Source organism: Carica papaya, chromosome 2 (genome assembly GCF_054855325.1).
Source record: "Carica papaya isolate Zhongbai chromosome 2, ASM5485532v1, whole genome shotgun sequence".
NCBI lineage: Eukaryota > Viridiplantae > Streptophyta > Magnoliopsida > Brassicales > Caricaceae > Carica > Carica papaya.
The window spans coordinates 35,138,631-35,159,826 of record NC_142310.1 but is presented as its reverse complement, the minus strand read 5'-3'; the positions used below and the strand labels follow the sequence as shown (position 1 = coordinate 35,159,826).

Sequence of the window (21,196 nt, the reverse complement as noted above, 5' to 3'; positions counted from 1 at the left end):
TATACCCCGTCTGGTATGAGTGCCAAAACATTAAACCTCAATACCCCGTGCGGCATGAGGGTGAAGCGGGTCGTCTCCGTACCCCGTCCACTTGAAATAATTAAAAATAAATTATTTATTATATATTATCATATAAATTTATTAAAATATTATTTTATAAATATAATTTAAAATAATATTCTAACATAATTAAAACTCAATAACAGAAAAAATGTAAAAAATAAAATATTCGTATATTTAAACTAATTAAACTATTAATTGCTAATTCTTAAATAACAAATCAAATTATTAAAAATAAAGTATTTATTAGATATTATCATATAAATTTATTTTAATATCAAAATTTTTAAATGAGAATTAATAATATAAATTTAATAATTACATATTTTAGATGTAATTATATATATATATATATATATATATATATATATATATATATATAAAAGGGGTGGGGCGAGTTGAGGCAGGGTGGATACAGACACTACTACTAAATCTGTAGATTTTTAATCTTTTACTTGTACTCGCCTGCTCCGTCCAGGACGGATTGGGACTGGGTAACCCCGCACCAATGCCGTTCCTAATTAATACAAACATGTATGAATGCTTTCTAATCTCAAATTTGCATTATGATAAACTTTTAGATTTCAATATTTAAATACTTCTTATATGTATAACACACACACACACACACACACAAACATATATAAAGCTATTTAACTTGCATAAAACATAATAATAAAGTTTAATTTCGTCCATTCCTCTGAAAAATTAAATTTTATTCATCCTCCCCTAGCCAATACATATGTCTTTTATCGATGTATTTCTCTGTGTACGTACGTTAAATTTAGAAGTAAATCAACTGACGAGTTACCCATCTTTCTGACATTTTAAATTCAACCAATTCGACTCCATCAGATGAATAATTTCTCTTGTTCCCTTTTTCTTGTAATGATTTTTACACACGGTTTGTGACCATGGCCGCAGCCTGATTTATTTTACTAAAAATAACAACATTCCTTTATGCAAAAAAACATGTAAAAAGATTGTACTGATTTTACTGGAAGCAAAATTATTAATCAAAGATAAAAACTGTAGAACATTTACTCTGAGTTGTACGTAAGACTCAAAAAACTAATAAGATGAATTTTATTTTCGATTTAAAAAATGATGAATAATATATCCCAATGCCTTTTTGCCATTACTGAGACACACACACACACGCACTGACACACACGGGGGACACAACAAGCATTATCTGGCAACTGCCCCTTCTCAAAAGTGCTTTTATCAAACTTTAAGCTTATATCCTCTGTTTTCATCTTCAGCTCCAGCTTCTACTTTCGTTCTTGTTTTTGTTTTTTCGGTGGCAACCCATTTCCAATGCCAGTCTGTAAACACAAATCTCACCTGTCTTATCGTCGTAATCAGTCTCTATTTGTTTAGCTGGAGAAGACACAAAGAGATAAACAGAGAAAAAAGCCGATAAACAAGACTCCGTTTGGCCATGTTTCTTATTTCTTTTCCAAAAAAACCTTTGTTTTTACCCTGTTTTTAAATCTTCCATGATTGAGCAGTGTACCAAGAACAAACAGCAACTTTCATGGGAGCTCGAGCCGAAGCCATGTGAAGATCTGGTCTGCAGGCATGGGAAGCCGCTAAACCCCTCAATGCTCTGTTTCTTCACCAATGATTTTCCGTCTTACTCTCTCTCTATCTTTTGGCTTTTAAAAAGGTTACTCTGTTTCATTTTCTTCTCGGCCTCTTCTTGTTGAAATCTATTGCACCTACGAGTTTTCTTTTCTTTTTTTTTAAAAAAATTTGAGCTAGTAAGCTTTTCTTCTCGTGGAGAATAATTACCCACCAAAGCTTTCTTTTTTCTTTTTGTTTCCCTAAAAAACTTCAGTTTACTTTTCTGAACCACATACATACAGCGGGAGTTGAGTTAGTTAATTCTCTGTTCACGACAGGGAACGACCCAGATCAGATTTTTCAAAGCGCCCGTCTTGCTTCGGTTCATTGAGGTATAGTTTCTATTTTATAGAGTATCAACGCTGCACTGCAATATATTAGGATTTTAACCTTAAACATATTAAATTTCCTCTTACATGTATAGCATTTTTCGAAGACGTGTCATTTTTTTTTTATTTAACAATGACAGCAAAATACTAAACTATCATATTATTTATTTTTTTTAATCGTCAAATTTTATTCTAAAAGAAAAGCTTATGATAAATCATATAATATAAATCACGGTAACTTCATATCAATAGGAAATACATTTTTAATTTCCGAAGCAGTGTTACGATAGGATATTATTATCAAATTACTGGCAATTGTAGAACAATTTTTTGAAGAGATTGAGTACAGTAAAAAACCCAAGAGATATAATTCCTTCATTTTCCCCTCTGTTTCAAATCTCTCTCACAGAAGAAAATTGGATTGTGTATGTAGTACAGCTCTTTAATGAGGGGACAACCACAGACAATATGTGCTCGTTTGATTTTCTCTACGAGCGAAAATCCCACGTCCTTCGGTGTTCTTATCTCATTGCTTTGTGTGGTAAACATCAATGTCATGACCGAGTTACCCTCCAAAATTATGAGGTCGCCAAGACTTGTTTGCAGTCCCCAGTTGATGACCTACGCAAGATACTTACTACGGAGTTCACCTGAATTTACCTAAAAACCCTTCTCAACCAACTTCAATTTCTAGTTACTGTATCTATATGTGTGTATCTATAGATGTAATTCTTGCCAAAATATCACTCTCGGAGCCCCTGATGTCCGGTTCGTGTCTTCTGACCCCACCGTCACCTTTGCTTGAAAATGAAACCGTACACGCTATTCTTCCAACTGCCTCACATGTATTGCCCACAACACCACTAATCCACATCGTCTTCCATCAACACTTAAATGCCCTCCTGCTCAAATATGCATATGTATACAAGTGTATCAGTGTATATATATACGCCTAGGTAGATCAATGATATTCTTTCACCGTAACTAATTAATATTACTTCAGTAAAAAAGAAATGGGTTCTTCATTTCCTTCCATAGTTTTAAGTGCGATTCTTGCAAGTATCCTCGAGAAAATTTAATTTTAATGCGCGAAAATAGTGGAAGTGTATCATGATCGCTAAATTTATTAGTTGGAAAATCAGATTTTTCAATATTTTAAATAAAAATAATTTTTTTTTTCATTTTATACTAATTATGGTTAATAGGAAAATTATTTTCCAAGACAAGTTGTGGATATGATTTCGATCTTGAATTTCAATTCTACTGAAATAAAACTATATGCTAAATAGACATTATTTTTTGTATTTAAGAAATATAAAAGTAAAATTTTGACAAAATAATATATCACTTAATTCAACTCAAAAACTTAGATATATGTGTGTGTGTGTATAGATATATATATATATATATAAATATATGGATTATCCATTTTTGTATAACGATTATGATCATGTAGGAATGGAGCAATCAGATAAGTCACCAAAGTCCCCGAAGTCATCAGCTCTTATGCCACCATTGCCGAGAGATTCTCGCGGGTCGCTAGAAGTATTCAATCCCTCCACACACTCGACCCGATCCACTAACCCGGTGTTTCGCTCGCCGTCCACATGGCAAAACTGGGTGGACTCGCGCGGCAGTCCGGAACCCGAGCCACCCAAGCTGTCCTCGAGCTCGGGTCGGGTTCAAGAAGTCACAACGTCATGGATGGCGCTCAAAGATCCAACCCCGTCATTATTGTCCCCGGTGCCATCTTCCCCGGCGAATAAAAAACCCACTAACGACACTCACGATCCGACCCGAGGAAAACCGACACCCACCACCCAACTGTCCGGAGAAGTAGGGGCGGCTGCGCAGAGAGCTGCAGAGTGGGGACTTGTGCTGAAGACCGACAACGAAACTGGGAAACCGCAAGGTGTCCAGGTTAGAAATTCGGGCGGGGACGAACCGAATATTAACAAACCGGGTACTTCTCAAAGGAACTCTAGCACTTCCGTCCGGAGCTCCAGCGAAGTATCCGACGACGGGATCGGCAAAATCGACAGAGGATTCCCAAGAGTATCAGAAGACTTACGCGATGCATTATCAACTTTTCAACAGACGTTCGTGGTATCGGATGCCACCAAACCCGACTATCCGATTCTGTATGCCAGTGCCGGTTTCTTTAAGATGACGGGGTATACTTCTAAAGAAGTCATCGGCAGGAACTGGTAAGTGGGAACTATTTTTTACTGCTAAGTAGTTTGGTAAATTGTCTTAATGGCAATAACTGTAACGAGGATAAAATGTGAATCTGCTGGGTCGGGCAGTCGGTTTTTGCAGGGCGCGGGTACCGACCCGGAGGATGCAGCAAAAATAAGGGAAGCATTACAGGCCGGGACGAATTACTGTGGGAGATTACTTAATTACAAGAAAGATGGGACCCCTTTTTGGAACCTTCTTACAATTTCACCAATCAAAGATGAGAGTGGAAAAGTCCTCAAATTTATTGGGTCAGTGCCCTCAATTTTCTTTTACTTCTCTTATTTTTTTTTTATGAGATGTCCTATTTTAACTAGTAGCTATTTATTTATTTATATATGCATTATTAAAATTTTTAATTTATAATAAATATTGTGGCACTCTAATCTTATATATAGAAAATAAGTAATTATTGAATTTTAAATTTATTAAATTTAATTTAAAGTTTAGATCTTTAAATGTACAAATAAATTCACGTTAAAAGAATCATAACCCTAAACTTACATCACAAACGAACACTTGTTTTTGTTACACAAGTTATACACGTCGATATGACCGTAGATGATTTTTCTATCGTAAATTGCCTGATCATGGTGGGGATAAGAGGAAAAAGTGTCCTTCATGATAACCCTCAAGAAGCGAATCAAGACTTGTGGGAGGGGGGGAAACGGAGGAAGAGGGGGGACCCTATTAAATTGTCCCGTATCATCACTGCCCAATAATTCAGTGCCTTTTTACTGTCACTTGGCAAGATTCAATTCTGTGATGGGGATGGAATGCGGACAGAAACAGACCATGAACCACAGTGGTCAAGCACAATTTGACACCGTTTGATCGTAAAACGGACGGTGATGACAAAAAAGTAATTTACAGGATCGGGAATATTGATAATGTCGCTCGCTGTGTGTGGGTTCTTACGCCTATCTTTCTTGTTTTTAATAATTTTTTACTGGTGATTTTGATAGGATGCAAGTGGAGGTGAGTAAGCACACGGAGGGGGCCAAGGAAAAAATGACACGACCTAATGGATTGCCAGAATCCTTGATCCGATATGATGGTACAATACATATCCCTTCAGACTTTATATCTGTTATATATTACATGTATACCTTTGTTCAATAAACTTCATAAACTATATTTATGTTATAAGAATATCACTTTAACTTTTTTTTGGGACAAAATTATTATCATTTTGAAAGTTACCAAACTAACTAAAGGAAATACAAACACAATTTTGTAATGGAAATATTTTGATCCAAGGCACGCAGATATTTCTTTTTTTTTTTTTTTTTTTTTTTTGTTTCTTATGGTTTACAAGTCCAGCAAAAAAGTAAAATTTTTCTTTTATTTTTTTTTTAATTCTGAACTTACAAGCTAAATATAAACATTCTTCCGTCAACTTAATTTATATATATATATATATATATATATGCATGTGAGGACGAGTAATTAGAAGAATTCAACTTAATTAAATATAAAATTATTAATAACAATTTTGATGATGGTACAATATAAATTTATTGTTGATAGATGTCTGTATCAGAAATCCAAAGAAAAATATTTGAACTTCAGATACCAAAGCAGAAGAAGTTTAAGAGGTTAATGAAAGGGAATGTTGTAATCAAAATGGCAGCATCCATGATGATAGTAAGATATAGTTTATTGTAATCTAATAAAAAAGTTGAAGAAGAACTTAGGTGATTGTTGAACTGTAAACAAAAGTTCAAATCACTTACGATTAATGATTTATACTTTGAATTTTTACAAATAATACGCTTGATTATTCTCTTTTGATCACAGCCCGACAAAAGGACATGGCTGCAAATTCAGTGACTGAACTAGTGGAAGCAGTGAAGCAACCTCGTCCTCGATCATTAAGTGAATCAACGAACCGGCCCTTGTTGAGAAAGTCAGAATCCAGCGGAGACGAACAAACATCAGGAGCTCCTGGAAGACGAAAGTCCGAAAACCTTGCTCCTCACAGAAGGAATTCACATGGCGGTGCCAGAAAGTCAATGCAGCGGATTAGCGAAGTTCCTGAAATGAAGCAAAAAAAATCCGCCCGCAGGTCTTTCATGGGGTAATCTATCGTTAACCCATCTTTCTTTTAGGCTAAGTTCGAAAAACAAGTACAGAATTTTTTATTGAATTCATTTTGCAAATTTAAGAAGAAATCATATTTATATGATAAAAATGGATGTAACATTATACTGTATTATTCAATGTTATTTTTCAATTAAACTTATATCCTCTCTTAATTAAATTGCATGTTTATTTGTAAATCACTAATCAGAATTTCAAAATTTGCTCAAAAGATAACCTTCAACTCTGGGAGCTTTGATTTTCATTTGATTGTTTCAGAGACAGGATCATTCTGCTGCTGGCTTTGTTACAAAATGTAATATTTGTGTTTTTTCTGCGTTGTTTTTTTAGGCTAATTCGGAAGAGTCAATCTACAACGTCTGAATGCTTTGATGACGTAGTTTTGGTGGACGATGATGAGACTGACGATGATGAGAGGCCGGACAGTGTTGATGACAAAGTGAGGCAGAAGGAAATGAGAAAGGGTATTGATCTTGCGACCACACTTGAACGTATAGAGAAAAATTTTGTCATTACTGATCCAAGGCTGCCTGATAATCCCATTGTAAGACTTGAGGACAAATTTCTCAAATTTGCTATCTTTTCTTCTGAAATTCTTTCAAATTTATAACCTGAATTTTTATGACCATGACGTTTATAATTAATCTTCCCAGTTGTATGGATTTTCAGATTTTTGCATCGGATAGCTTTTTGGAGTTGACAGAGTACAGTCGCGAAGAAATCTTGGGGAGGAATTGCAGGTATGCTTCTAAAGTTCTCAGAATTGACCAAATATGAGAATCTTGAATGACTGATAATACATTTGTTGGATATGAGTATCTATCACCATATTTGTATCTGAGCCAGTTCTATTTTTCTTACGTTGTAAAACTCTAGATATGATTACTTATGTTTGCTTGTTTTTTTTTTATTTATAGGTTTCTACAAGGACCTGAAACTGATCCGGCAACAGTGAGGAAGATTCGCCAAGCAATTGACAACCAAACAGAAGTGACTGTACAGCTTATCAACTACACGAAGAGCGGTATGCTTCCTTTTTCACAATCTTCAATTTTATTTTTCCAACATTAAGCGCAAATTATGCTCATATCAAACTATTATTTATACTCTAACAAGTATTTTATACAAAATCCAGGGAAGAAGTTCTGGAATCTGTTCCATTTGCAGCCTATGCGTGACCAGAAAGTATAAACATCAAACCATTCGGATAAAAAATCATCCACCTTTTTTTTAATGTAAAGAAAATAAAATTTCTTCTGTATTTTACTTGTCTGTCAACAGGGAGAAGTTCAGTACTTTATTGGGGTACAACTTGATGGTAGTGAGCATGTTGAACCACTTCAAAACAGTATACCGGAGGCAGCTGCAAAAGAGAGTGAAAAACTGGTTTGAACTCACTTCACTTGCTTTTACTTCTCTTACAAGTCATGTTCGTTTCTCAATTATCTGAGGTTTGGCTAAGAGTTTCAATGTTAGTCAATCTGTTTTTCTTTTTTTTCCCTAACAAAAGATCGTGTCCGGTAACAGGTGAAACAAACTGCGGAGAATGTTGATGATGCAGTCAGAGAACTTCCGGATGCCAATTTGGTACATTTTCTATTTTTATTTCACATATATATTCAGATGGGAGAATTAGAGTTTGCAGTAACAGGTTTCGCAAACCTGCAGAAACCGGAAGATTTGTGGATAAATCACTCGAAGGTTGTCCGTCCGAAACCTCATAGGAAGGACAGTCCGTCTTGGCAAGCTATCCAGAAGGTATTTTTTTTTTCTTAATGTACAATTTTTTATTCATTTTCTTTATTTATATGGCATATCGTTCTGCCTTATTTGCTCTGGTATGTGATTTATTCTCTTGAGAACTTAGACATTCATCTTTCTTAATCGTGAAATAATTGATCTGAGCAATTATATTCGAATTTTGAACTGATTGAAAATATATAATCAATTATTTGTACACTACCACGAACATGTTTTCCCACGCATAAATCCTTTATATTACAAGGGTGAATTGAGTGTAGAATATTAGAACTCTGCTTTTGATAAAATTTGAAAAGATTAGCTACAACAAATTATTTTTTAAAAAAATTAGCTTAAAGAGATTGACATAATTTATTATTTATATATTTACATTATTTATATCTCTGTGCAGATTCTTGATGGTGGAGAACAGATTGGTCTGAAACATTTTCGGCCAATAAAGCCCTTGGGATCTGGTGATACTGGCAGGTTTTGAACAGTCTCCAAATATCTTGTGCTATTGCATATGGTCATACTGTACTGTACTGTGAAAATCTATTAAGTAGTTATATGGCTGCTTAAACTTTATTAGCTGGTAATCGAGCTGACAATTTCTGTAGTTATGGCATTACAAATTTTCTTTCAGGCTAAATGTTGACTTTATTTTCCTATGGCATTACTAATTTTCCTTCAGGCCAAAAGTCTCCTTCACTTTCTCCTCCTCTTATCAGTTTCTGAGTAATTAATTGGATTTGCAGTGTGCATTTGGTGGACCTGTGTGGAACTGGCCAGTACTTTGCCATGAAGGCAATGGACAAGAGCATTATGCTAAACCGAAACAAGGTATTGAGATTCATATTTACGTTGCATCTAGCAATCCATGATGTTAGAGTTACTTGATTCTGAAATTTCAAAACCTGACTTTTATTTAACATCCTTGCATTTGAACTGAAGGATTTTTTAGTACTATTGGCATTCCTTTATGCATAATTACAGGACTCTGGTTTCTGCTGCAGGTGCATAGAGCATGTGCAGAGAGAGAGATTCTCGACATGTTGGATCATCCTTTTCTTCCTGCATTATATGCTTCATTTCAGGTAATTAGCTTATTTGACACAGATTTTGGAATATCACTTTTCCAAATTGGTAGTATCTACTTTACGTTCTAGCCTAAAACCATATATACAGTTTGGGCTAGAAACTAACATGCTATGGAATGTTAATTATTAGGGTGAAGCCTTTTTTTTTCTTGTCTTATAACTTGGTTCCTTCTTGTGCCTATGTATTTCACCTGAGGAGAGCATTAGGGAATGTTAATCTAACGTCAGTAATCAAGTTAGTGTGAGAATCTATAGTTACTTACATATGTTGGACCAGAATCTAACAAATTACACGATTCATACATTAATCAAGAAAAAATTAATATATTTTATAGGCTAGATTCTATTTTCTGGTCTCGTTCTTTGTCCTCATCGTACATTTGCATTCAAGTCATTTTTCTTGGGACAAACTAGCTTAAGAAGGAAAATGATGATTATGTTGTTACCTTACTCGAAATGAGTATTTTGAACTTCTAATTAATATTCGTACACTTTACAGACAAAAACACACATCTGTCTGATAACTGATTATTGTCCTGGAGGAGAGCTTTTCCTGCTTTTAGACAGACAACCATTGAAGGTCCTGAAAGAAGATGCCGTAAGGTAGTATTGCCTGATACAGTTTGTATGCTAGTCCTAGTAACTCCAGTGACTTACAATTTACCAAGTTAATGTTTTTTCTGATAGTAAATTCTTGATGATTACAGATTTTATGCAGCAGAAGTACTTGTTGCATTGGAGTACCTTCACTGTCAAGGTAGTACTTATCATTAGTATCATTAGTATCTATCTTTCAAAATGATTTCAAATTAAGTAAATCAATACTGATCAAAGTACATCCAGATTCCAGCCATCACAGCTTATATTGATCTTCATAGAAATGGAATATTGATCGGGTTTGAATTATTAAGTTTTCACTCTAGTACCATATAAAATAATTAAGTTCGTTGATTGCATAATTAAGAATTGTGTCAAACTTAATTTCTCAAAAGAATCTATCATACAACACTGGGAAAATATCGATCCCGAACTGCTAAATCTTCTGTCTATGAAAAAGGGAAATTCCCTTTCCTTAATTGAGTTTTCTTCTTCTTCTTGAAGGGATTATTTACAGGGATTTAAAGCCTGAAAATGTTCTACTTCAGAGCAACGGTCATGTGTCTTTAACGGATTTTGATTTATCATGCTTGACATCTTGCAAACCACAGGTTCCTATGATCTCCTTCCGTACTCTTTACCGAATTTCTTTTTTCGGTTTCATAGAATTTCAATATGATAATTTAGCAAAATGAATAACAAGCAGTTGATGTGCTCTTTCCAGCTTTTGATTCCTGATGTAGTTGAAAAAAAGAAGCAACGTAAGAATCGGGAAACTCCAATCTTCATGGCTGAACCTATGAGAGCATCAAATTCTTTTGTTGGAACCGAAGAGTATATAGCACCGGTTAGTTAATGCATACTCTTTTTACTGCATCGGAAATTTCGAGATGGCAATATCTCACTTATTACATCTCACCAATTTATATATATATATATATATATATATATATTCCAATATTTCTCTTCTTTCCGTTGTATGTTCTTTCTTTCTGATTCATTTCTTTGCAGGAAATTATTACTGGAGCAGGCCATACTAGTGCCGTAGACTGGTGGGCTCTAGGTATGCTTCCGCTAAAAATGGTGAATTTAATAACTTGGTTGATTTCTTTTTTTCTGAGAAGAAAATATTTTCTTATATTCTGTATAATAAAAATCGGAGATATTAGCTGAATAATAGCCCAGGAATATTTTAAGATGTAACTCATTGACTTTTTGATAGCTGCATGCCTATCTTTTTCTGTTCTTGTGTTCTATTCTGCAGGCATTCTTCTATATGAAATGCTCTATGGATACACACCGTTTAGGGGAAAGACGAGACAAAAAACATTCGCCAACATTCTTCACAAAGATCTGAAGTTTCCAGGGAGTACGCCGGTGAGCTATATGAAACCGATTATTTCAAAATTTAAGCTGATAGAAAATTATATAATTAATTATTTACACTATAATACACAGAATATATAAGCTCATTAAGAGTGTGAATTAAATGCACGCATACCGAACTTCGTCTAATATCAGACAAGTATTTTGATAAAAAATCGTAGTACGACCATTGTCGTTAATAGCTTAGTTTTTGTTCTTGTTGCAGGTAAGTCTCCAGGCGAAGCAATTAATGTACAGGTTGTTACATAGAGATCCCAAGAACAGATTAGGCTCGCACGAAGGAGCGAATGAAATCAAGCGGCATCCATTCTTCAAAGGCTTAAATTGGGCTCTAGTTCGCTGCATGGTACTTTTTAAAATCTCCAGTTTCAATACTGTATAATATAATAGACTTCGGACATAATTTTTCAAGAACAAATAAGCCCGGTAAAAACTGTAACGTAACTAAAGTTGTGAGTGTTTATTTAGTAACTTTCGGAAAAAAAAGAATCAGTTTTCTGAAATATTACTCTCTGTAACCAGAATCCTCCCGAGCTCGAAACTCCTCTCTTCTCAAGCGAAGCCGAAAAGGAAGATAAAGTCGTGGATCCTGAGCTACAAGATCTACAAACGAATGTTTTCTAAGAGGTCTCTTTTTTTTTTTGTTGTTTTCATTAATTTTTCTTGTTGTGTACGAAATGTTTGAAAAACATCTTTTTTTTTTCTAAACTGGGGATTTATTTTGCAGATCTAAGTGCGTTAAAGAGCATCGACAACGGGGAAGACTAAAAAAGAAGAACTCAATTAAAGTCTTTCGCAAGCTTCACCTAGTTTCGTGAAATGATCGTTTATAATTCGGTATTTTACATTTTTTTGTATCAATTGTAGCCGAGGCAAGCTGGGAGAGGAATCTGAGGTTCTTCTTCTTCTTCTTCTTCTTCTTCTTCTTCTTCTTCTTCTTTTCTCATTTGTTTATCATTTTGTAAAATATGTACTGTGTGCATGGTGTAATTCTGGTGTAATCTATGTTGGCTTGTGTTTTGGATTCTGTAATTGAATTTGTTCGTTTTAAGGTTTCTTACAGTCTGGTTCAGTTCTGGGCTATATATTTACTTTTTCCCCCTCTTCTAAGACTCTTCATAAATCGACGTTTTCTAAGGTGAATAATGTCTTATTTTATTTTTAAATTAATATATCAAAACTAGATAAAAGAGTCTCACTCACTATTTATCTTATTCTATCCATCCAATTAAATGTAATCTTAATTATTCAATTACAATCGGTCCCATAAAATTGTCATCATCCTCTTACCTTTAGTTTGGGAAATTTTTAGGAGTTATTGCAGAGAAGGAAAGGAGGAAAATGAGAGTAAGTGTAGAGGAAGGGAATATATATATATATATATATATATATATATATACATGTATTGTTTGAAATTTTATGTTAAAAAATAAAAGAAAAATAAATAGAGAAAAAATTATTTGGAGTTGTAAGATCAACGGATTAACAAATGTTTATGTAACATTCAGAGTCCGAAAATTAGTCCGAGATAATTTTACGGATTATAGAATATATATATATATATATAATAATTAAAATTTTTTAATTTGATTGAATTTTTGATAAAAAATAAATTACGGACGAAATTAAAAATAATTTAAAAAAAAGGCAAAAATTTGAGTTTGGTTGGTGTTTTTAAAAGAAAAAATAAAAACAGAAGGTTAAAGTGTAAATAGAGAAAGTTCAGTCACGTATGACTGCCCAATCAGCAGCCTCAATGAAACGGAGCACGCTGTGTAGCCAGGCGCGCTGATGTTGACACCACGCGGGAGGCTACGTTGTCGATTCGCATGTCCTACGATTGGATGGCATAAGATCAATCCCGCGTGCGTAGATAGCCTGGATTCGTTTTCACCTTAGGCGCGATTGGACGGTCGAGATTAATCGCGATGAACGGTTCAAATTCATTTCCTTCTTAGGCGTGATCGGACGAATGAGATTGATTGCGATAGACGGTCTAGATTAACGTGGGATGAGTATAAATATTTCGTATCACACAGAACTCGAACCCTAGTGTAACACCCTATTTTTTTTTTCTTATTGGCGCAGTCTAAAACAATTTCATGACCAAATATGAAAGTTCCATTCCAAATCAATTACACACATAGAAACCTTACCATAATCTATTTTTGAAAATCAAGATAAACTTGCAACCCTACATGTACATCACAGTGAAATACAATCTCATACACTTCTAGCAGACACTATTTACACTACTACTAATTTTTACACACTCTATTCTGCCCATAAAAAGAATCCTTGCTCTGTTACTCTATACGCTAGGCTCGGAAACCAGCAACTCCGATCATGGCTCCATCCCTACTTCATCTGTGAATGATAAAGAGTGAGTACATATAACTCAATGCAGTAAAAATTAAGTTACAAGTATCATATGTAACAACAGAAAACCCAGTTTTTCTATATGTACTATATCTACACAACCTAAGCCATACCTTAATACCACCTTAGGACTACATAGGACTAACTTACCCCTAGTAATTTAGTTATTATGCATATCAAGTGTGACCGTCTTCCGATGTCACCCCAACCGTACAAATGTTCTCACTCGTCACCAATATCGGCGATCAACAATCAACCTTCTATCTCTCGACCCCTAACAGGCTACACACACACACACAGATACCATTCTCTTCCATCACCAATATCGGCAACCCAACCCCTTGTCGTCAGAGTCTCCCGACCATCACTACTATCGGCGATCAACTTACTCCTTCTAAGTAGCGACAACCAATATCAGTGTTCCCCCAAAGCCACCAACTCAAGAACAATACCATCCCGTTCTCACCCCACTGCATTGACCTGAAACTCTCCTATACCTTTAACAGGTATATCGAAACTACAGGCGTCTCTCCATAAGACACACACTAACATTTAACACGCACACACCAGTAATGTTCCCTTGCCAACTACTAAATTTACAGTAGCTATACCAACCTATATACAACTCATATCCTTACACCACACAGCTATATCAATACACTTCTATCCCGATACCTCACACCCACGTTCTACAGGCCTCCCTTTCCTCCTCCCTAATTTCCAGCATACACACACTCCACCCTTCCATGCCTACCTTTACTCACAACCACACAACACTTTCTCTCTTACACAAATCCCCCTCACTCGTCGAACTCCTCCTTCTCTCTCCTTCCAGGTACCCCCACTCCTAATCACGAAATCACCTCTCCCTCACGAACCTCATTCACACACCGCATTCCTTCTTCTTTATCCTCCTGCGGCCTCCTCCCGATACCTCCACTCATATTCACACAAAGTCCCCTCTCCCTCACGGACCTCACTCACACATCGCATTCCTTCATCTCTCTCATCCCGCAGCCTCCTCCATCTACCTCTATTCACACTCACACAAAATCTCCTCCCGCTCCCGAACCTCACTCACACACCATACTCCCTCTTCTCTTTCCTCCCGCGGCCTTCTCCCTATACCTCTACTCATACTCACACAAAGTCTCATCTCTCTCACAAACCTCGCTCACGCACCACACTCTTTCTCTCTCCTCCTGCGGCCTCCTCCATACACCTCCACTCACACTCACACCCAACCTCCTCTCTCTCACAGACCTCACTCACATTCTGCGTTTCTTTTTCTCTCTCCTCCCGTGGCCTCCTCTATAAGTTTCACTTCTATAATCATCACTATATACCCATATATACATACATACAATTTTTTTTTTCTTTTTTTTACATCCAGTTACTACACTTAGCCGCCAGCCCTCCCCCAAGAAGGACCAGACGCTGGAGAAGGAAGCTGACTGCCGCTGCACCAGAGCCACCTCCGACCGTAAAGAAAGGTAAAAATTCTCCTACCCATTCGGCATTCGATTCCAAGCACCCCTGTAGCCATATCAGAGTAAAACGAACAGCGAGTGAATAAAAAATCGCGAGCAAAACCCGGCGGGGCTGCCATGGCCCAAAACTCGTAACCTCCTCCGATGAACCCTTTTCCAGTTCTCATTTTGTGCAATTTTTCTACCATTGTATTTTTTGCAGGTTGATCGAATGAGGAATCCCAGCAGCAAAAGAGAGCCGACAGAGCCGCCCCACCCGGCACCACCGGTAGGTTTCAGTTTCTTAATTTTTTCAACCAACCGAGGCTCTCTAACATATTTTTCCACAGAGATATGTGTAAAGTTAGCCAAAACCGATCGAAAAAGATCAGGTCGAGGCAAACCACCATCGCAGGTCCAACGACGGCGTAGTACCGGAATCTCAAAATTGGCCAAAAAGGATTTTTAACACATATTTGGTTTTTTTAAAATATTTTTTGGGTACGTGAAGCGTGTTTAATCTCCGTAAAAAAATTCATTAAATCTAGAGACCACTAGGAGGTGCAGTAAAAAGTACGGTGTTTCAGACACCGATTCGAATAAGAATCTCTCACTCTATTCTATATTATAGAATTGAAGCTTAATAATTAATAATATAGTATTTTGTGAAATTTAAGAAACTTTGGGAATAATTACAAGTCATTAATGGAGTCGAAACCGGTTAGTTATTTATTTGTCATGTTTAACTAATTATTTACTTGTATAATTTTAAATACATGATAATATATTGAAATAGTTAAATGATTCAGTTGTGTTTCATTAATACATATATCGTTTGTTTTTCGTGATTTATGATTGATTGTGAAATGTGAAATTAATATACAAATGAGATATTGCTTGATGATGTAAATTAATAAATGGATGTTTTACTGGATATTCTAGGAGATGGTGGACAAATCGGGTACATAAGGAACCTTACTGTGAACGTTACCTCATACCGAACGAGGTATCGAGAGATGATATTTTTGACGCTCATACCGGACAAAGTATGGAGACGACCCGTTTCACCCTCATACCGGATGTGATATCGAGAAATAATATTTTTGGCGTTCATAACGGACGGGATATGGAGACGACTGGTTAATTGACAAGTTTAGATATTGGGTTAACGCGTAGGGGTACATCCCTATGGACCTCCAAAAGTAGCACTAAGAAGATAAAAAGGAAAATTGTTGTTCTCGTTCACTTGTATAAGAAATCATAATGTTATTCGAGTTATTATCTTCATAACGGTAAGTATACAATAAATGATTTTTCCTATGATAAATGAATTTACTTAAATTAAGAACTCAATTAGTTGTTTTATGTTTTTTTTTACTAACATTTAATTTCCGTATCGGTTAGTAGTGTGATATTTTTATTGGGTTAGTGTAACTCACCGCTATTAACTATTTCAGGTCAAGAAGATCAAGATTCAGAACCTAATCAGCAAGAGAGTTGTGAGTAGGTGTCGCTCGGATCCTATCAAGAGTTAGTGGAGGTTAACCTCCCCACAATATTTATTTACTAATTTCATATGTTTGTTTCGTTTTTTTGATGAACCGCTATGAAAGGGACATTTCTGTACCCTATTAGGCATTCTAATTTATGTGTAAGGAATGCAAATACTAATGTTATTATACGTTTCCGCTTTTTTAATTCAAATTTATTTTACCCAGGGTTTGGGTCTCTACAGTTTATTTATAAGTTTTTTTTTTATTATAGGAAAGGTAATTTAATTTTATTATTATTTTCATTTGACCTCAATTTAATGGAATAAACAATTATTATCCCTATAGAATGAACTCTTGTAACATCTTTGGATTCAAATTAATATAAAACTTAATAATTATATATCTTTTTAATATATGATTAATGATCTTATCAAAGTCAATTCAAAATTCAAAAAGTTCAAAATTCTATTAGTTAGAGCTATTAAAGCGACACGTATTTTATTATTGTTTATAATATCATATTTCAAACATTACAAACTCGATAATTTATAGAATTTAAAACATTATATGTGATTTAAATTCTCATATAAAATTTGACAGTCGCATATTTTTCTAACACGAGATTGAAGTATCACACATCTTTGAACGACTAGAAAAATTATATTCCATTCCATCTACCTCCATTAAAGCATACCCTAAACTATTTAACCATGATACATCATTTTCTTCTTTCCCATGTCCTTTTGAAAATGACCCTCAAAAAGTTGTTCCAATTTGAAAAGTTGAACCCCTCAAAAGAAAACATGGAGGCCTGTTCTTCCATGTCGAAAATAAATGTAGTGTCTCCAAAGAACCCAATAATAATATTTGTGCCCTACCAAATTATTTGTGAGAGTTTTATCACATGGACCAAGACCATTCAAAACCAAAATCATTACACTTGGTGGGTAACTTTTGCTTTTATTGTTTTTTAAAATGTGATTTCTTTTTTTTTTTTTTTTGGGTGTGAAAGAATTATGTATATGTGTAACTATTCTTTTATTAAATAATTATGTGTATATATAATTATTTTTAATTAATTAATACTTCTATTTATTCTCTTAAAAATATAAATTTAAACTTTGAGTTGGACAATCAATATAGATGAGGAATTAAAGAATTTACAAGAATGGGATGTTCAATTTAAATTAATTAAAATATATTTCGTTTTAAATTATTCCTACCTCTAATGAATAAGTTTCTTATTAAAAAAAAGTAAGGAAATAAATCATTTATTCAAAAATTATTCCTAAGTTTTAGTTTTTATCTTTTTTTTAAAAAAAAATAAAATTATGATATACAATGGATGTAGAAAAATATATATAGATTCGTAATTGAAGTGAATAAATTTAAAAAAAAAAAAAAATATTTGCCAGTTTGCACTGTAAGAATGCAGAGCTAAGAAATTGTTAATAAACGATATTTCCAAAATCACCAATTATTAAATTATTAGTGTTAAGCATGATTAATTAATTACGTAAAAAAAGAGATAATTAAATAATTATCATTAAACAAAATCTAGAGAATTTATTTCTTTTTTAAAAAATAAAATTATATACATAAAGAAAAGTGAAGTGAGAAAAAAATGAGAAATAAAAAGAATAAAAACAAAAAATTAACCGTTTTTAATGTTTATATATATATATATATATATATATTCGTATCGTCTCCATTACAGAGGACGGCTCTTGCTTCCCTGAATCATTATAGATCCAAAACTCTCTCCATCTCTAGGATTCCTCTTCAGTCTCCTTTACCTCTTTCTCTCTTTAATCTTTATTTTTTTTTTCCCGGAAAAAATCTCTACTTTTCTTTTGCTTTTCTCGTCCACTGTTATTTTTCCCGGAAAATTTGTCTACTTTACCTTACCGATTCTTTTTTTTTTTTTTTTTTTCTATCACCCTCTTCAGTTTGTCAACCATTTTCTACTTTGCAAAATACCCATTCCTATCTTCTTGATTCCAAAGAATCCCACGTACCGATTTCTTTCTTTTCTTGCTCCGGTAGGTGACAATGGCGTCGAGAGAAGTGTCAACAATGATAAAGCAAGGCTTTATTGCAGACCCCACATTTTCCTTTTCGTCAAGAACAACTCCCTCGCCAATATCATACTCCAGGGTTTGCTCTCCATCTTCATCTCCCCCTTTTCCTTCTTCTGTCTCTCCTGCTTCTCCTTCTTCATCGTCCATTGAGATAGCACAGACCCCCACCCGCCCCACTCACTCTCACCCTACCCTCTTGGAGATGATGTCTGAGGAGCAGCATCGTGAGTCAAGATCGCTCGAAGAAGCTCGCAAGAAACCCCAAGCCCGAATCGCCAGGATCCTGTCCGAGTTCAAGCAAATGTGTTGTGCCACCAATATGGGAGTGGGATCAGGTGATGTGAGACTCACGGTAGTCGGAAGAGATGGACATAAAGTAATCATTGATGTGCACAGAACTGTATTAGTGGAGAAGAGTAGGTATTTTGCACAGAAGTTGTGTCAGAGAAAGGAGAGAGGAGTTTCTCATACTATTGAGATAAGTGAATGTGATGATGTTGGGGATTATGTGGAGACTGTGGTTTTGATGTATTGTGATGATTTGAAGAAGAGGTTGATTGGTGAGGATGTTAAAAAGGTCTTGGCTTTGCTCAAGGTACTAATTGTCACAATTTTGTTTTAGTATTTACTTACTCTTATTTCGGTCCCTTCTGATTTCTTGTTCTTGTCTCTTGTTTGCATGTTCTGGGTTTTTGTCTATTTTCTGTTTGGTTACTGAGAAAATATGGAATTTGGAACTTGAAAACATAAACCATATAGACAAAATAAAAATGCCCATAAGTTCTCATCAGCTTCTTATGTTAAATATGTTGCTGAGACAATTTAGGGAGTAGAATCATTTTGATCTGTTATGCTGGTTAATTTTTCAGAGAAGAAAAACAAAAGAAACAAAAGGGAAAAACCCTTTTTTCTCTCATAATTCAAGAGAATTACATCTGAAAATTATTGGGTTAAAAGATTTTCTTTAGTCTTTAGGATTCCTATTGTAATTAGAAAGTTTGTCATAGAGATTAGTACGAACTGCTAATTTCTTCAGTATCTATTCAGACAGTTAAGTTCTTTGTGCATGATATATATATGCTCTTAGATTCAGAAATGGAAGATTCAGAAGTCTTCATTTAATTTCTTTCTCTTCCAGTTTGCTGTGAGCATCTATTAATCTTTTGTAGCAGGAGAGAACAGATTCAGTTTCTTTGTTTTTCCTATCTAAACTCTCCTCCAGTTTTACTTGAGCGATAAACGTTACTGCTTTCTTGCTTCTAAGGAAATATATTCCATTTTTGGATTGTTTGCCAAAGGAAAAATGAGGGAAGAAAACCATTTTTGTTCTACTTCTCTTCGAATTCTGGCGTAGTGAGGTTTCTGTATCATTTTTGCTAAATTGTAGGTCTGTGCCTCCTTAATATTTGATGAGGGGATAACATCTTGCTTGGAGTACTTGGAAGCTGTTCCATGGTCCGATGAGGAAGAGGAGGAAGTAATTGGAGTTCTTGCAAAACACGAGTTTCATGATTCAATGGCTGGCATTCTCCAGAGAGTAGCATGTGAACCTTCTACTTCTGCAAGAGTGGATGATATCTTTGGGAGACTTTTGACTGGCGTTCTGCAAGCTAAAGATGATAAAGCTCGAAGAGAAATGAAAAATTTAATTTCCCGGTTATTTAGGGAAGATGCATCCGATAACGAGGATGGACATCATGTCTCCAAAGATACCCTTTATAGCCTCTGCCACAGATGTCTGTCTTCACTTGTCCTTTGCTTATCTGAAGCTATGTGCATAGACGAATCCAAAAAAGATCGAGTGGCTTTAATGAGTGAAATAGCTCGAGAAGCTGATAATTTGCAATGGATGGTTGATATTTTGATCAACAAGAAAATGGGGGATGAGTTTGTGAAACTGTGGGCAGACCAGAAGGAGCTGGCAACTCTCCATTCAAAAGTTCCCACTATGTTCCGACACGAAATCAGTAAGATCACAGCAGTGCTTTGCATTGCAATCGGAAGGGGACATGTCTTGGTGCCAAAAGATGCGCGATTTGAACTGCTATCAACTTGGTTGGAAGCACTTTACGAGGATTTTGGATGGATGAGAAGGGCATCGAGGTCTGTAGACAAGAAATTGGTTGAGGAAGGGCTGAGCCAAACGATACTTACCCTGTCGTTGAGACAACAACAAAGTATTTTGCTTAATTGGTTTGATCGGTTTCTCAATAAAGGGGACGACTGTCCGAATATCCAGAGAGCATTTGAGATCTGGTGGAGAAGAGCTTTTATCAGACAATCGGTCGTTGAGCAGGATAATTCTCAGTTGCAAATAACAGTTTGTGGCAATCCAGAGTAGAATAAGGTCTGTTTGTTTTTGAAGGAAAATTTCTGCAAACCCACATGGATATATATACATATGGATTTGATATTCTTTTAGCCAGCAAGCTTGGATTTTTTTGGCATAAATTTGTCATTTATAACCCATGTGGATTCTTTTGTCATTTTCAGTTTTTTTTTTTTTTTTTTTTTTTGGGGGTTTCAGAGGCTTGAAAATGTAGAAACAATCTATGAAATTTTTTGCAGAATTGGGCATATTGATGAAAATTG

General features: G+C 35.1%; 2 protein-coding genes across 2 annotated transcripts; both read left to right on the top strand.

Moving 5' to 3' along the window:
* Nucleotides 1–1,882: 1,882 nt before the first annotated feature.
* PHOT1 (phototropin 1) lies at nt 1,883–12,254 on the top strand. Its single transcript, XM_022034115.2, has 24 exons — nt 1,883–2,021; nt 3,475–4,225; nt 4,325–4,507; nt 5,222–5,313; nt 6,057–6,336; nt 6,690–6,903; nt 7,029–7,099; nt 7,277–7,383; nt 7,495–7,544; nt 7,641–7,745; nt 7,887–7,946; nt 8,028–8,117; nt 8,512–8,588; nt 8,858–8,942; nt 9,116–9,196; nt 9,699–9,802; nt 9,907–9,956; nt 10,301–10,407; nt 10,521–10,643; nt 10,808–10,859; nt 11,061–11,173; nt 11,388–11,528; nt 11,705–11,809; nt 11,910–12,254. The coding sequence occupies exons 2-23, from the start codon at nt 3,477–3,479 to the stop codon at nt 11,804–11,806; spliced, it is 3,036 nt and encodes a 1,011-aa protein (XP_021889807.1). The 5' UTR covers nt 1,883–2,021; nt 3,475–3,476; the 3' UTR covers nt 11,807–11,809; nt 11,910–12,254.
* Nucleotides 12,255–18,440: 6,186 nt separating this feature from the next.
* Nucleotides 18,441–21,174, top strand: LOC110808563 (BTB/POZ domain-containing protein). The gene is made up of 2 exons (XM_022034092.2): nt 18,441–19,199; nt 19,992–21,174. Exons 1-2 carry the CDS (start codon nt 18,576–18,578, stop codon nt 20,943–20,945), a joined length of 1,578 nt encoding a protein of 525 aa, XP_021889784.2. The 5' UTR covers nt 18,441–18,575; the 3' UTR covers nt 20,946–21,174.
* The last annotated feature ends 22 nt before the right edge of the window (nt 21,175–21,196 follow it).